This window comes from Anser brachyrhynchus (genome assembly GCF_964034855.1).
Source record: "Anser brachyrhynchus genome assembly, chromosome: 1".
NCBI classification, from domain to species: Eukaryota; Metazoa; Chordata; class Aves; order Anseriformes; family Anatidae; genus Anser; species Anser brachyrhynchus.
In genome coordinates this window covers 36,905,266-36,921,530 of record NC_137694.1, presented here as the reverse complement: position 1 = coordinate 36,921,530, position 16,265 = coordinate 36,905,266, and the positions used below count along the sequence as shown (strand labels likewise).

Sequence of the window (16,265 nt, the reverse complement as noted above, 5' to 3'; positions counted from 1 at the left end):
GTTGGATTGGCCCTATTGTCCTTTGCTGAGCAAAGTATTTTCAAAAGGTCAGGAGGTGAATTAAAGGAGAAAAGAAACAACTACATCGATAAGCTATATTCAGCGTGCTCACCTTATAAAGAAAAAATATTGTCTTAGGTGGTGGGAGTAGCTCAAACTAGTCCTTGTAGACTATGGATAAAAAAAAATATGGTTTTACTCAAAATAAAAAATTAAAAAGTGAAAATGAAAATTGCTGAGTTCTGACTTGATGATCTCCCAGTGACTTCTATCTGCTCAATTTGCAGATGAAACCAACACCAAAGTTAGATGCCAATCTCAATGAAACCAACTTTGGGCTGGTGTAATTCCAATGACGTTAGTGGATTTCTTCTTGACTGACACTGCTGTGAGAGCTAAAATAAGGTGCTGTGTTTGCAATGGCTGTGGCTGCAGTTTGTCTTGGGCTGTGGACGTCTTGCTCCACTTTAAATATGGTTGCAGGTTTCATCTGCAGATGAAGCAAATTGGTTGTCAAAGCGGCAGAGGAAAAATGAGGAAGAGGAGGAGGATTAGTTAGTGAACCTATTGACGGTGTAAAAATGAGAGCAGTCCACAGCTAATTTTCCAAATGCTGCCTTGGCTTTGAAGGACTGAGAAGACACAAAGGAGAGAAAACCTCCAGTGTGTTTTCCAGTTGTGCCTCTGTGAACCTTCTGGGTTTTGACTTACACTTTGGGGCCTCTCCAAGTCTAAAAACTCAGGTCACAGGTTTTATCACCCTATTCAGCAGATGAAACAATAAAACAAAAAGTTGCTATTTTTACACAATACCTTTTCAGAGCCCAGTAGCATCTTAAATTGCAGACGTCTCCCTCAGAACAGCTCTCGTGCACTAGATGTTGGAAGATGCTGCCGACAATCAACTTCACAAAAATTTTTCTTTTCCAGATTATCCCCCTTCCAGAATGCTTTTTAGGATCCAAGCATTATAAAACCTGCTGCCTATCTTGGGAAATGGATGGAGGAGTTTGGTTTTGATTTTTAGTATTGTCTTCACTAAATGTTTCAGGCTGTGAAATTCAGATAGTCTGCTCTGATATAGGCAGTAGCAATAGGAAAATTAAAGTTTATCCCCCCCCCCCCCCCCAATTTATTGCCATTTTCAATATTAAAAAAATTCTCTACCAAGCTGTGATGAATCAGACCCATCTTTCCAGCAGATGGTTAAAACTAAAGGGGGAGAAGGATGGCTTCATTGGACTCGTCCACAAAGCCCTCCAAGCGGTTCCCTTTGCAGGCAGGTTCGCAGCCCGGCGCTCAGCAGGTTCTGGCCGTCAAGGAGCTCACCCTTCCCTTCAACCTTGCCTCCCACCAGGCAGGAATTCAGTGCATGAGCAGAGGTCAGTGTTACTGCCATCTTGCTAAAAGGCATCCAGCTTTCATTCACAAAACGAACCACTTTACTGACTTCAGGACGAAAAGCAAGTAACCCGGCAGAAAAAATGTGCAAAGATTCTCTATGAAGTGAGAACCAGTTTGTATAATACCAGTCGCAAAAGGGTTGAATCAGACATTGATATAATATATATTTTTAAGCAGCTTCTTAAGTGAGAATCAAGGAAAGATTATTTTGCCCATGTCTAAGCTTAATGGCACACTTACACAAATAAGATGAGAAACTGCAGCTGCAGAGAACACTTGTGCTGCCTGTTGCAGTTTACAGAACAAACATTTGGGATCTATCTGGCTAATCATGATATATTTTTCATGTAATCATCTGTTTATGCTTCTTTGGTTTATATTTCGTGGGACCGGGCTGTGTGCCAAGGGGCTGGGGGCTGAAGTCGGCAAACACCCCCCAGCCCCACGGGACCCTTGGCGGGACCCACAGCCACAGCTGCCCCAGCCCCAGCCCCACATGGGAACAGGACCCCAGTCCTCCTGCCCCCACACCCCTATCATCCCATCCTTTAGGATGCAGGGTGCTTGGGCCACGTGGATTAAACCCTCCCTTTCTTCCCACAGCCCCTCCTGTGCTGGAGCTATGGGCCAGGCACACGCGTGCAAGGACATCCATGTATGCCATTTAGCCTGCATTTTAACCAAAAAACACGTGGGGACTGACCCCCAGAACCACTTCCAAAAGCCAGCCTTGAGAGCATATTAAAGCCTTCTGAAATACACGTGCAGCAGCAACCTGCTGCTACTTTTATAATCAGAAGAAACAAAAACAGGGTGAAATTTTGGCTGAGCAGCCTTTCAGGCGCTGGGAAGGGCTGGCTGCAGACAAGATCTGCCGTCTCTCTCCCATAGAGGGAGCACAGCTTTTCCAGAAGACACTGAAGCAGATGCACTTCTGTGGCCATTGCAAAGTCAGAGATGAAGGAAAGGGAAAATCCACAAAGATAGGAAAATAGGAAACGGTGCCAAGGGAAAGGAAATGCAGAACGGACTTGGATGAGCCCACAAACACACAGTCCCATAGCGCTGAAATGCACTCCAGCTGGTTATGCTGGTGATGGCCACTGAATTTACCCATTTTCCTGAATAACAGGCAAATAAATAGTATCATGTCATTTCTTTTTTCTCCCTCAAGTAGCTGTCACTCCCCGCAGCTCCCAGGCCCCACGGTCCCTAGGGTGGGCCCATGCCCAGGGCCAGGAGGAGCAGTGCCAGCCCCATTCACCTTCATCTCCTCACAGCTCCCTCACGTTCAGACAACCAGGGCCACACCTCACCCTGAAAGCAGTTGGGTTGGGTTTCTGGTTAGAAATGAGGAGCCCTGTGGATTTATTTTTTTTCACTGTTCATCTCCATTTCCCAGCTTCAGCAGTGTTTGTGCAATAGTCCTGAAAAACTCCTGTTACTTGGAGTGGGTGGGTAGGGTGAGAGGAAGCCAGGAAGACCACCAAGGCCGGCAGTGGGTATCCCTGCCCTCAATGTTTCCAACCTGGGAAGCCGATGTGCAGGGTCTGCAGCTTCTGCAGCTCCCAACAAACCCCAAAGGGCAGTGCTGCAAGCAGGGCTGCCATGGGAGGCAGAAGGGTGGCAAATCTGGTTTAAAAGAGCAAGTAAGCACTTCTCTGGGCACTCTCTGTCCTCCTGAAGATGTTTGCTTCACCTGCAGCCTCACGGGCTGTGACGTCCCAGCTCATGCACTTGTAGAGAAATTATTTTTCATCCTGTGTGGAGTTGGTTACATGGTACGAATGGTTCGCTTGCGTTATGGACTCTTTCAGCCAGAGCCTGGAGGCCTTTTCCACATTTTGGGCATGTTAAGTCACATCAAGGTGGCAGGGTTAGCTGAAGGAGATACAGCTATATCCCAGAGAGGCTGGTGCTTGCTGTGTTGGCAATTTTTTTCCTTTCCCCAGTCATTTTTAGGCAAGCCAGGATGTTCCCATCTCAAATCTCTGTCTAAAAGCAAAGGCCCAAGTTGCTTAATATTCTGGGTGTTGAGGGAAATTCAGATCCCTGCAGTGGGATATGTGCCTACAGAAACTCTTTGTACTATTTGAGACTCTCCATAACATTTGAGTGGATTCAAATTTTCTCTCTCTTTTTACAATAGCAACATGAGAAAGTGCAAAGCCTCACATATCTGATGATTGCACGAGTGGGATTTGGGGTGTGTGGGGGATTATTTCAGTCTGATCTTTCTCCATTATTTTTTATTTAACTCTACATTCCTCTGTTCAGCTCTCCTTCAGCAAAAAGTGCAAACAAAAAGAAGTGTGTTGGGAACAGCACATGAAGGGGACGGTCCCCAGGACACAATGGGTGCTGGTGGCACCCAGAGGAGCCAGCTTTGCTGATGGTTTGGGGGAGGAATGTCCTCGTGTTATGGGACGGTGATGGATAGCCACCCGCCTCTGGAAATGCCAGGTCTGCGCGGACAAAAAATAAATCTCATACAAAATACGTGCTTTCATGGATCATCTAGCAAAGGTGAATTTTTTTTTTTAATATCGTATTGCACACTAGGAAATAAAAAGCAAACTGCACTGACAGTGCCCTCTCGATGGCAGATCTTTATGTGTTTTCCAGAGTCTTTAATTCTCTTACTTCAGAGCCCTTCTCACTGTGGATTTATGATATGTTTCCTGCCTCCCTCCTCCTCATCTGTTCCCCCAGCTCTCTTACTTGAACTACTTTAAAGTGACATGCTGACACAAACCCGCACGATGAATGCTCTGGACCGCTTGCTCAGCCTTTGCAAGGGCCAGCAGACACACAGAGGACAGGAACGTGCAGGTGACATCCTGAAGGATGACCTGAGCAGCAAGGCTCTCCCACCCTGCAGAAACGGCAGTGAGTTTCTCAGCTGCTCCCTGCTGCTGCCTTTCTGCCAGGCAGAGGCTTTTGGAGGAGTCACGGTTTTCAGGGCTGTGTCCGTTCACCTCTGAAATGATGGGGCTGTTCCCTGTAGCCTTCAGAAGGATACAGGTAGCCCAGCTGCATCATTTTAGGTAAATTTCTTGTTCCTCATCAGGGCAGCCATAAGCTAAATCTCAGGTGTTCCCCGTGTAAATGTGGCGCCACATCTGGAAAAGCTTCGTGGTGCCAAAGTCTGGACTTTCTCTGTCCATTCATCCCCACATTCAGGATGCCACAGCTACGTGATGTTACAGTTATTAAAGCCTTTTTCCCTACCTACCAGTAGAGTTTAAAATAAAAAAGAAAAAGAGTATTTTCAGCATAATACTTTTCAAATATTTATGTGAAAATATAGATCTGCTTTTTGATCTTCTTGTAAAAGCCCTTGCCAGAAGTTGTCTATAAGGAGATGAAGCATTTCCAAGTGTTAGCATGACTCTTAGAGCTCACTATCAAGATTAGCAAGGGAACAGTTCTTAAAGAGGGCCCTGGAAAGTCATCACAAAACTTCAGTGCTGTGGGAGCACACCCTCACACACTTTTACAAAGCACTGTGTATTTGGATTATTTCAAACATCTGCCACCTGCAGTAAAAATAGTCATTGATAAAAACAGTTCAAACGCAGTGCAATGTGTTTTGGTCCTTTTATTTTGCAGCACAGACCAGCCATTATTTTAAAAGGATGAAGCACAACTTCCAGAGCTGCAAAATGAATACAGTGCTGCCTGATCAGGTACAGGGGTGACACGTGGGCATTAATACGCTTTTCTCACTTTGGGCCTGGTCATCCCCCAAGGCTCTTGAGGATGCACCAGGCCTAAGGGGCTTTGCAGCAGCTTTTCTGGAAGGTTCCTTAACTCAGGCTAACCCACTGACCTAGAAAACACCAGTCCCTTGCAGTATTACAGCTTTGCTCTCAGCTCATCTCTGCATGAATCACAGTTGGAGTCCTGCATATTAGACTAAAAAAGAAATGAGAGGGGATCAGCCTGACTCCAGGGAGACATGGAGGATCCCTGCCGCCACTACTGCTACCTCCCTTCTCGGAGGCGCACTGCGTAGGGAGCCTCTGCCCTCCCAGCCCAGGACATGGCTGTAAGCAACCTGCTGCTGAGCTTTGGTCTGTGCACTTTGTTCTCAAGAGATTCAGACTTCCACACCGTACTTACGCTACCCAGGGAATAAAGGTAAACCCACTTTCAAAGGGACCATAAAATGGGAGAGATGGACAGTCTGCCTGAAATATCTTTCAAGTGCATCACAGCTGTAGGCAGATTTCTGTGGGCCAAAAGCCTCTTCCATGCTTTTTGGTCAACTAAAACTGGATACACATCTATTAACCCAGAAGGACAATTTTCTGAAGAATTTGCTCATGTAAATAGCAGACTTTGTCTTTCCTGTGAGCACAGGATGGAGACAAATGCTTATAAGGTGAATGCTGACACCCACCCAGCTTCATTATTAACTGTAGGATAGGCAAGGGGTGAGTAGGACCACATGTCTATAGTGCAAATCTTTGCTTATCTGTGGCTTTGGGGAGGTTTTTGTTTTTTTTGTTTGTTTGTTTGTTTGTTTTTGTGACATGGATCTCTGTAGGTGGCACCATCTGGGTATGAATGGCTGAAGCCAGAAGAATATTAAAGAGTTTTCACATCATGCTAACTTGGTACTGTACAGCTGGGATAAGTCTTGAGTGCATGTTTCTTTCTGCAGTTCACAGAAGGGACACTCAGCTTTGCAGTCAATATCAGCTTTACAGTCACTGGAGGCTTTCAAGATGTCTTTCAAGATATTTTGCAAGCATTAGATAGAAGGCTTTTGTTCTCTATTTATGTGGATGGGAAAAGAGAGGCAGAGTGGTGACGTTATGTGCTACAGCGCTCCCACCAGGGGTGACGTCTCCTCTCCTCTCCTCTCCTCTCCTCTCCTCTCCTCTCCTCTCCTCTCCTCTCCTCTCCTCTCCTCTCCTCTCCTCTCCTCTCCTCTCCTCTCCTCTCCTCTCCTCTCCTCTCCTCTCCTCTCCTCTCCTCTCCTCTCCTCTCCTCTCCTCTCCTCTCCTCTCCTCTCCTCTCCTCTCCTCTCCTCTCCTCTCCTCTCCTCTCCTCTCCTCTCCTCTCCTCTCCTCTCCTCTCCTCTCCTCTCCTCTCCTCTCCTCTCCTCTCCTCTCCTCTCCTCTCCTCTCCTCTCCTCTCCTCTCCTCTCCTCTCCTCGAGTCTCCTCTCCTCGAGTCTCCTCTCCTCTCCTCGAGTCTCCTCTCCTCGAGTCTCCTCTCCTCGAGTCTCCTCTCCTCGAGTCTCCTCTCCTCGAGTCTCCTCTCCTCGAGTCTCCTCTCCTCTCCTCGAGTCTCCTCTCCTCGAGTCTCCTCTCCTCTCCTCGAGTCTCCTCGAGTCTCCTCTCCTCGAGTCTCCTCTCCTCTCTCCTCTCCTCTTCTCTCCTCCCCAACCTACACACAGCCTGCTGACACTCTATAATTGTCCACAAGTGGGGCAGTCTGAAAGGCACTCTTTGAATCACAGCCTTTCATGTCTCTGGCAAATGGAAAAGCAGACATCAATATATGATGGATATAGTGAGAATTGTATTCTAATTGGAAATAAGACGTATATTACCTTGTACTGGATCAAATAACATGAAGGATTAAAATGGCTGTGCTGAATAATTGAGATCCCAGTTGTATAATTTTTCCTATCATTTTAAAGTCATGCCACGGAACCAGCAATATTCCACTAATAAAAAAAATGTTGCTCATAAAAAGGAGAAATATCAAAGAACCATCGGTGAATAGGAGCGTTAGAGAGAGATGCAGAAATTTTCCCACTCCTCACCTTTCTGCGTGTGCAAGTACCACGCTGTTAAGCTTTGATTCTTTCAGAAAATTCCAAACACAGAGAAATTTGTGGCAAAGAGCTGCTGTACTCAAACAAGCACTTCAGGTGTATGGCAGGGCTGGAGATTTTCTCTTTACCCTTCCACGCTGCAATGCCGCATGCAATTGCTGTGCTGTGCAGTGCAGAATTAGCAAGGACCGGCAAAACTCGGCTTGATAACCTGAGTAATGGCTGCACCCAGCTGCAAACCTGGGGGTTCAAAACAGGTATTTATGAGGGGTAGGCCAAAATCATCCAAAGAGATGCTTTTCTAAATCTAGGTGTTAGTAAACGGATTCCCGTTTGTCCTCGGTACTGCACGAAGCAAAGGTTTGTAGCCATAGGCATGCCTGAAGCCTCTGTGTCATATTACCAGTAGCTTGAAATTCAGACTGCAACCTCCTTTAAAAGATAGTATTTTTCCAGAAGTGTTTATTTTAAATTTAGAGCTGTTATTGTTATTTCTGCTCAGTGGTGTAAAAGTCCAGTTGGAAGAGTTTTCTTTCCTCTGCATTGAGGTTGAAAATTCCTGGAAAGCCATGACAATATTCGGCATTCATGATTACACAGACAGACATATTTCATGAAAATTGCATAGCCTTTTAATACAGGATTATGAATGAGCTCTAATGTTGAAATTATATTAGATTGAATTTCAGAACGTATTTAACATATTTCCATACAGCAACCTTGGGATGTCTTTTCAATAACAGTGATTATTACGGGCAGGCTGTTTTTTATGAAAACATTTGTTCAGGGTGGACAAGGCTTCCTGAAAAATGTTGTACATCTTTATGGCTGACGTTTTAGTTGTTTTGAATTAACTTTTTTCACAGCCAGAATGAAACGTTTCACCATATAATTCTTCATGCATGTCTTCAAACAAACCTGGAGACTTTGCTGTGAATTTTCTAAACTGTAACACAATCTTGGGTATGAAAATGCTTTGTGAGCTGGAGGTGAGCATTTTGTCCCAAGTTATCCCGTTACTCTCAAAATATAAATATTCTTAGCTAATGTCTGGCTTTTAAAAGTAGCATTTCCCTCAGCTGACTTGAAGGCATCTCTAAGTATCTTCTTGTAAACAACCCCAGCATTACTCTTCTGCAGCCCTTACGCTGCTGTCTGCTTGGCCGACGAATCATGGTGAGGACAAGCTCTTTGGTTCCTGAATCAAGTGGAACAGAGGCCAGATTTTTCTTTTCGTAATGGCAAACACATTGAGATGATGTATTGCCCAGGGTAGCTCATGCATTTGGAAAGCAAATGCCAATGGGACAACCTTTGGGACTCCCAACCTTTGGGATCTGCCTGTAGGCACCTCCCTGTCTGTCCTCATGGCTGCTGACCTGGCGTGGCTCAAGGATGGCCACCTGGACCAGTGGCTTAGCTCTGCCATTTTGTCCTTTCTTGCAGAGTTTGTATTCCATTTCCTCTAATATCTGTGGTTTAAAATGTAGTTAACTTGGAGATGTATCCACTAGGTAAGGCTCAAGGTCAGGGAGCATGTGTTTGGCAGTTTATATGGTTCTCTGCCAGGGATGGTGGACTTGCTTCTCTGTCCTCTCTTGCTGCCTTTAAGAGCACCTGGGTTATCGGGCTGTGTTGATGCTGATTCTTTGCCTCTCATTCACACTGGGGGTGTCAGTCGAAGTAACCCTACAGAAAACACTTACATTGTGCCATCACAAGTCACCGAAAGGCTTTCCCTCAGCCATTAGCAAGTTTGATTGCTCTCATTAGTTCGGTCATTGGAGAAAAGAGATGTGTGTTTCCTACACTGGTGGTATAAATGCTCCCCTCACTTTTATACTACTGGAAGAAATGTGTATTTTCAGGGGTAAAACAGTAATCCATTCACGGCATGCTTCTGAAACCAACCCTATTTTATTCACCTCCCTGAAACGGTCAGAGCTGTGTAACTGGATGCCACAGCCCCTATACTCCTAACACCTAATAGAGATTCTTTGAAGGGATGTTTTGAAGACATTTGAAATAGGAAGCTATGTGCCCTATCCTCACTGCTGTTGTGAAACTCTAGGTGAGCCCACATAGATGTGGATTTTTATTACAGTTTAACATTGCTGAACACCAGCTTGCTGGTTAAGAATGGGCTGAATCATCTAAAACTGGCTTTTATTTTTGCCCTCTAACTTGACCCACAGAATGCATCTACTAATTAAATATCAACAGGAAACAAATGTCTTCACGGAGTGAAAGCAGTTATCTATGGCAATTTTGGTTTGTGGTGAAAAAGCAAGGATAAAAACAGCCCACAGACAGAAAGTCACATACACTTATAACAAAATAATGTTATAAGCTTGTACGTGGCCACCCAGATAGGGATGTAATGGCTAGAGACACATAGTTTCTCCAGAGCAGATTCAATAACCTCTAGGAGACCACGCCATTTCAGCCGAGCTGTCCTCAGGTAGGACAATTCCCATCCCCTTAAAATGAGCAGAATTGGCCCATCAGCAAGGAGAAGCAAAGCTCTGCATCCCCCTTGGTCAGTCTCGGCCCTGCAATGCAATTCAAAAGGAAAGGAAAACTGTATATTAAAGTGCCTCCGTTTGCACTAATAGTAGGAACCTTTCGCACTTTTTGTTTTGCTGCTCTATATCAACTTCTCAAAGATCCATTTCTTCCATTTCTGTGGTTTTGTGGTTTTTTGTTTGCTTGTTTGTTTGTTCATTTTTCCCACTAATGACTTAGAAGGAAACCTGGCTTCGAGAAATCCCCACAGCCTGAACAACTGACCCAAATGAAAGATGAAATAACATACCTGAAGGGCAGAGGGAAACCGACCATCCCACGTGGCTCCTGGGTGTAGGAGAAGTGCAGCTCCTCTACGGCCAACACGCTTTTAGACGTAACCCACTACTGGGCACCGTCTCAACCTTTGAAGAAATCACTTTCCACTGTAAACATTGACTGCAGTCAATGCAAAATATTTATTCCTCTCATTTGAGGATCCCCCACATGCTTTGAGGTATTTGAGTTCGTAAGTGAGAATACCAAATATTATTCCTGCTGCATGTACGTCAGTCAGCTCTTGGATGCCCTCCCTCTATGTCATGGTGTCAGTAAGGATGAGTGAAGCTGCCCTTTGGCCAGGCTGCTGTTTGGTTTAAAACATTAAATTTGGGTGTTGCTAAAAGCACCTCCCACCACTGCTGTCCTTGTTTTCCAAAGTAAACAGCCTCTGGCGTCTTGTGACCTGAACAGCCCCAAGTGTCTGACGTTGGAAAACAAAAAATATTTGATTTGCAAAGAAAATCTGCAGCCTAAATGATTTGGGGCACTGCTTTCCTTCCTCAGCAGGATGCTGGAATGTCCAGGCTTGGGTAGGATCTGCTTACATGCCACAGAAGTACACAGGAACGTATTTGCCCTTTAATGATATATTAGGCAATGGTTTTGAGTTGGCAGGCTACTAAAAGCCCTAGCCAAACAAAGATAAAATTGCAATTTATCAACAGAGAATACTGAATTCATGGTCACTTGTGACTGCAGGACTGGTGCTAGCCCACGCAGCTGGAGTTGGCAATATGGAGACAACAAATTCTGAGGTTGTTTGGATTATTTTTCAGTTTAGGAAACAGCTTTTCACGTCTTTTTCCTAGAAACTGTTCAAATTAGGAGCTAGGTAAAGTGATCAGCTTTCTCAAGATCCTCATCCGTTCCAGCACCACCGATGCTCTCAGGGATACTGTCACAGTGATCTCTGGGAAGTGGCACCAGCAACAACTAATTTCACAAAAAAACAGTGAACAGCAAAGAAATGAGAAGGGATGCTGGCTGTTACAGACCCAGCCAAATGTGAAGTGGTGCTCTGGAGGTGAAAGGATCTCGACGCCATTACAGACCTTCTAAGTTTCCCAGTCCCAGGAGTGTGCTTTCAAGGGAAGAAAAACCTGTTTCAGATCATGCCAGATATTTTCTGCACTGCCCAGCAGTTATACCTGAGGATGTTCTCCAGATGTTCGCATTTGTATGAAACATACAATAATAAAGCTGTAAACTGGAGGAGACAATAGCCAGACTGCAAGAAGAAGGAGCGGCCTGGAAAAACATGGAAACTAACTAGCCCACACACAAAATCAACTTGTTCACTTTAATGGGATGATAAAGACACATTTTATTTGCTTTTCTGAAGAACTACTTTTCCCTGCAAAGTGGGCAAACAAAAATTGCCAAGGTTCTTCTATTGCCTGTAAGGGATTGTTTGGTTTTGGGGAACAGCTAGTCCTTGCACCAGGGCAGACAAGAAGGGAGACATATGGAGTCTGAACAATGTGAAATCCCAGTTCTGACAGTTTTTAGACTACAGTGAGAAAAAAAAAAAAAAACAGAAAAAAAGAAAAAAAAACACTATACCATTGTCTGTAGTGCCAGCTACTGAAAAACAAAAGAGAAAACCCCTGCAGCAAGTGAAGAGGAAGGTGATGGAAACAGACCTGCTGCATGAGGACAGTAAAACTTTCTGGCTAGAAGTTAGACCTCCGATATCATCTGTACCGAAGCTATAAAGAGCACCAAATGAGATTGTCCCGGCTAAGACATCTGCAGAGCGAAATGTTTTCAGTGTTTGAAAGCTGTCTAATAAGAGGTGAATAAAACAGGAGTTTGAAACTGGAAGCTTTTTCTTTTTTATTTTCTGGAACCGATTCTCCTTTTCTAGTGGCCTATGTTGGCCAAGCGAAAGGTCTAAGGCTGGCTACAAGTCCTAGGAGGTCTCTGGGGAAGGTCTCCGAGTGTACTATTTCTGCTTAATTTGGGCTGCTCGAGCATGTCCTGATCCCAAAAACATGTGGACATAACTGAGACCTTTTTGCTTAGTGCATTTAATATTACACTGGTGGCCTGTATAAGGTTTTCAGGATGTCACATGCCTCTGCTGCATGGGGTTTGGCCATTCCAGAGATTTGGCTGATTGTAATGCATTTAGAAGTACTATCTTGCTTCTTTTAAAAAATAAATAAATAAATAAAAAATCATGGCTTTTATCTGAAGAGCAGTGTCAGGCCCTGCAGTGTACCAGTTCTCTTTATAACAAGGAGGGAGTGAGCCAGGGTGGAATGCAGCTATTCAAATATGCAGGTTTAAACATTTTTGCAGGTTTATTTTGGTACCTGTAGGTGGCCTCATTTTAATAGTCAATAAACCAAGAGCTATCAGTTCAATCAGCTAAGCAATGTTTTCTCTTGTTCTACCGAATTTGGAAGCTGATGAATTTGCTTCCAGTGCCACTTCATGCTTGCCCTTTCTTTCTGTATACAAGTGGGTACTGGATGAACCGATTTTAATGCCGTAAGTACAGGCATCTGCTTTGTTTGCATCCTTATAATCCTTCAAGTTTTAACCACATATACATAGAGAGTATTTTTAGCACAGCAAACAACCCAGAGCACCCAGATGTGTCCCATTTCAGCAGGTACCAGTTGGTCCATCAGTCCAGGAGCATCAAACCATCACAGGTCTGAAAGGGAAATACAGGCAAGAGGCAGAGGCTAAAAGGGATTAATTTTTGGACTAATGAATATTATATTAAACTGTTAAAATAAATCTGCAGTGTGTCCGAGGACACCCTGCAATATTTAAGGCCAATTAGCATGTGAATCAATCTTGCATTAACTCCCAGGTCCCCACGAATGAAGCAGGTTTGAAAAGAGCCTGCAAGCTCTTCCCTTCCCTTGTACTCATCTTTAAAGCCTGCTGCTGAGTCGATTTACTGAGCGGCATTACCCTGCTGCCCACAGGGCATTCCCAACCTACATCCTTAGAGATGGAGCCTTGTCAAAACTCAGCTTTCCAGCCAAATTTCTTGTTTGCAAACCAAGCCCAGGCACCACGGGGCTCCTACAGCTTGTCTGCCACTCGCCAGCCCTCACACTGAGTCATTCGGAAGCGGCCAAATCTTTTGCTAAGGTGAAAGCTGAGCCCTTCTCTAAACATTTCCCCCTCTCTGCTGGGCCTGGATGCTTGTGATATTTTCCTAGAGGCTGGTAAGTGCCAGGCAACCTGGTACCCTGTGGTTCTGTGCCCCTACCAGAAAGCTGCCTGAGATAAAGGGCTGCTATCCAATACTCACAGTTAAAGGAAAGCAAGAGAAAGCTACTCCCATGCTGCAGCTACGGGCACATAAACCTGCTGGGGAAAAAAAGAAAAAAAAAAAAAAAAGCACCCCACAAATAAAGAAACAAACACAAAACAAAACAAAACGTAAATAAATGAGAAAGGAGAATGGAATTATTTATAAAGAAATTTATTTTCTATTTGTGTACAACAAATATATGAAACAAATTTAATTTGAAAAATGTCTATTTGATTTCTTAAAAGTATTGAACTCTTTTAAGGAAAGGTTTTCGTTATTAAAAAGGTACTGAAGGCTAAAATTATACTTGGATAGATATATATGCGTGTACGTATATATATATATAAAAAACATGTGCAATTTTTTATATATATAGTATATATAAATAACATGTGACATGATGTTTTAAGGTATGCTATTTAAACATCTGAGTAACAATAGAGATATTATAAAATATAGTTTGCTATTTCTACAGAATTTGCATTCAGTTTTCATAAGCATCTAGACAGTGCAAAATGTAAAGATACAGAAGTATTCTCCTGCTATTCTATACATTGTGCTCAGCTCCCAAGTCTCCTCTGTCATGATCATAACCAGACTGAACGAAATTTGGAGGGTTCAATACCAACCCTTACTAGCGTCTTCAAAAAGCAATAAAAGGAAATCTGTCTTACCTTGACCTGTGCTATGCTATAGTTTGCGCACAAGAGAGAACAATGCATTTCCTATGTTAAATGGTCTAACTCCCAGAGATCACATACACCTCACCATATTGACTCATTTCATTGCACTCCATATCCTGCAAAAATAAATCTCCTGTAGGACAGCATACATTACTGCATACTGAAGTTTAAGTAATATATTTCTTTAACATAAGGCAGAAATATACTGAAATTTGATAACACTTAAATCCAACAGCAATCTGGAATTAAACCACATTTATGTACCACATTTTTATAGATGCTGCCTTTTTTACGTTTATGTCAGAAAATGTGGTAGAGAAAATCTACTTTACTTTAAATAAAAGCGAGGGGTAAGAGCAGTCCCTCTACAAGAAATTGCTAAAAAGCAATGGGACCAGGAGAAACACAACTGCCTTGAAACAGCCAAGGTCAGTCGGCATCAGCCTCTCCTCCTGCTGATGAGCAATTCCTTGCGTGACACCTGGGGGAATACTCACGCGAGTAGGTGCTCACCACCACAGAGCCCGAGTGCTTCAGTTCTGAATATTTATAATATTTAATTATTTGCATCTATTCTATGTTAAGGTACTGTATGCTTTTTTTCATGCAGTTCTTATGTCATTAAAAAAAAAGGTGATTCTGGCCATTCTGCATGCTTTTACAGTTGCTATATTTTAATTGAAGGATGTTTGTACTTTAGGTAATGTGTTTATTATCACCGACATAAAAACCTCAGTCCTGCTTCCATAAAACTCTGTGGTTGTTTTGCACCTCCTGGAAATAAAATTAGATTCAAACATGTTAGTTATGCAGTTTGCTAATAAAAGTAAATACTATATTCATTAAGTCTCGCAATACTTCAAGGCAAAGAGGTGTCAGCAAATACTGTGTATTGCAGCTTAAACAAGAGCATTATGCACAATTTGAGGCAAACTTATCCAACAAAATCTAAAAGCAGCTGTGTAAAGCATCTTATGGGACAGCAAATTTCACTACGTGAAAATTGTTGCAGCTCTGACAGGCTTTTTTTCATTTTTTTTTTCTTAAACCAACCCCCTCGCTCATGTCCTACGTCGCAGTTGCCCAAAACAAAGGCTGTGCCCTTGCAGGCAGTACGCATCCAGGCCAACTAAACCTTAAAACTCTGTGTTTCCAGAGGGTCTCCCTGTTCCTGCTGCATTCTTAAACTCCCTTGTAGCAGAAACTGTCCTGTTTCTGAAACCTTGACGAGATAAAGAGCCCAGTGTCATTCTGCATCTTCTTCAGTTCTCCAGATTATCTCTGCACTTGCCCATATAATGGCCCCCTGCAGATTTCAGCTTTCATTCAGATTTCAGGCCTCAGAAAAAGACAAAGTCTCATTAGTAGCCTGCATAATTGAGCCTTACTAGTTAAAACCTTGATTTAAATACCAAACAAAGGGGAAAAAATAGATGCTGAGACAATGTTTACACCCTTTCAACCACACCCTTGAAATGTTGGCAGGGAATTAGCCAGAGGATGGGCTTTACATCTGATCCATCTCTTCTAGTTGGGAAGGAACAGCCATAAATACAAGTTTTTGCAGGGTGCGGCTGATACCGGGAGATGGCTGAATACATATGACCAAAGGCTGCATGCCTCACAAGTCAGAACAAAGCATAGATGTGCTGGGAATTCAGGATTTCTTATGCCCAGAAGTTTCCTATAAGCTGGAGATAAACACAATTCCCGTCTCCCACACGAAAAGGATTACTGTTCAAACCTAGAGCAACGCAGCACTAAGGAGAAACTAGTAACTCATAGTGCCAAAGCGTCTTGAGTTAAGGGTTCCTTAAAGCAATCTATTAAAAAAAAATAAAAAAAAGAAAGAAAAGAAAGAAAAAAGAAAACCCGTGGAGTCAGTCAACATGTTTTTCAACCCAATTATATAGTAAAATGCCCTGGCAGGCAAGGCCTCAGTTCCAGAAAGGAGTGGAAGAAAAAGGACGGTGCAAAATTCTTCCTTCATACATTTACACATTCTTAGGATATAAGGTAGCAGGCAACTTAGCAAACATTCCTTGTAAGTTGTGTGGGATCAGAGCAGCTTTCCGCAGGGCCTGCGCTGTCCTACAGCTCAGCTTTGCCTGTCGGGGCAGGACTGGTGCTACTGCTGCCTTCCCCGGCATTGTTCTTCTCTGCTGGTTTGAAGGACAAGGAAGCGGAGTTTGTGCAGTACCGTTTGCCAGTTGGACGAGGTCCATCATCAAAAATGTGCCCCAGGTGAGCCCCGCACT

General features: G+C 43.6%; 1 protein-coding gene across 4 annotated transcripts in view; it reads right to left on the bottom strand.

The window, feature by feature from the left end:
* Nucleotides 1–13,479: 13,479 nt before the first annotated feature.
* MSRB3 (methionine sulfoxide reductase B3) overlaps nucleotides 13,480–16,265 on the bottom strand; it is an 84,708-nt gene continuing 81,922 nt past the window's right edge. For all 4 annotated transcript variants that reach the window (XM_080576664.1, XM_080576665.1, XM_080576662.1 and 1 more), the window contains one exon: nucleotides 13,480–16,263. In XM_080576664.1, the coding sequence (XP_080432790.1) occupies nucleotides 16,099–16,263 (165 nt within the window). In that variant the 3' untranslated portion in view covers nucleotides 13,480–16,098. The remainder of the gene's footprint in view (nucleotides 16,264–16,265) is intronic.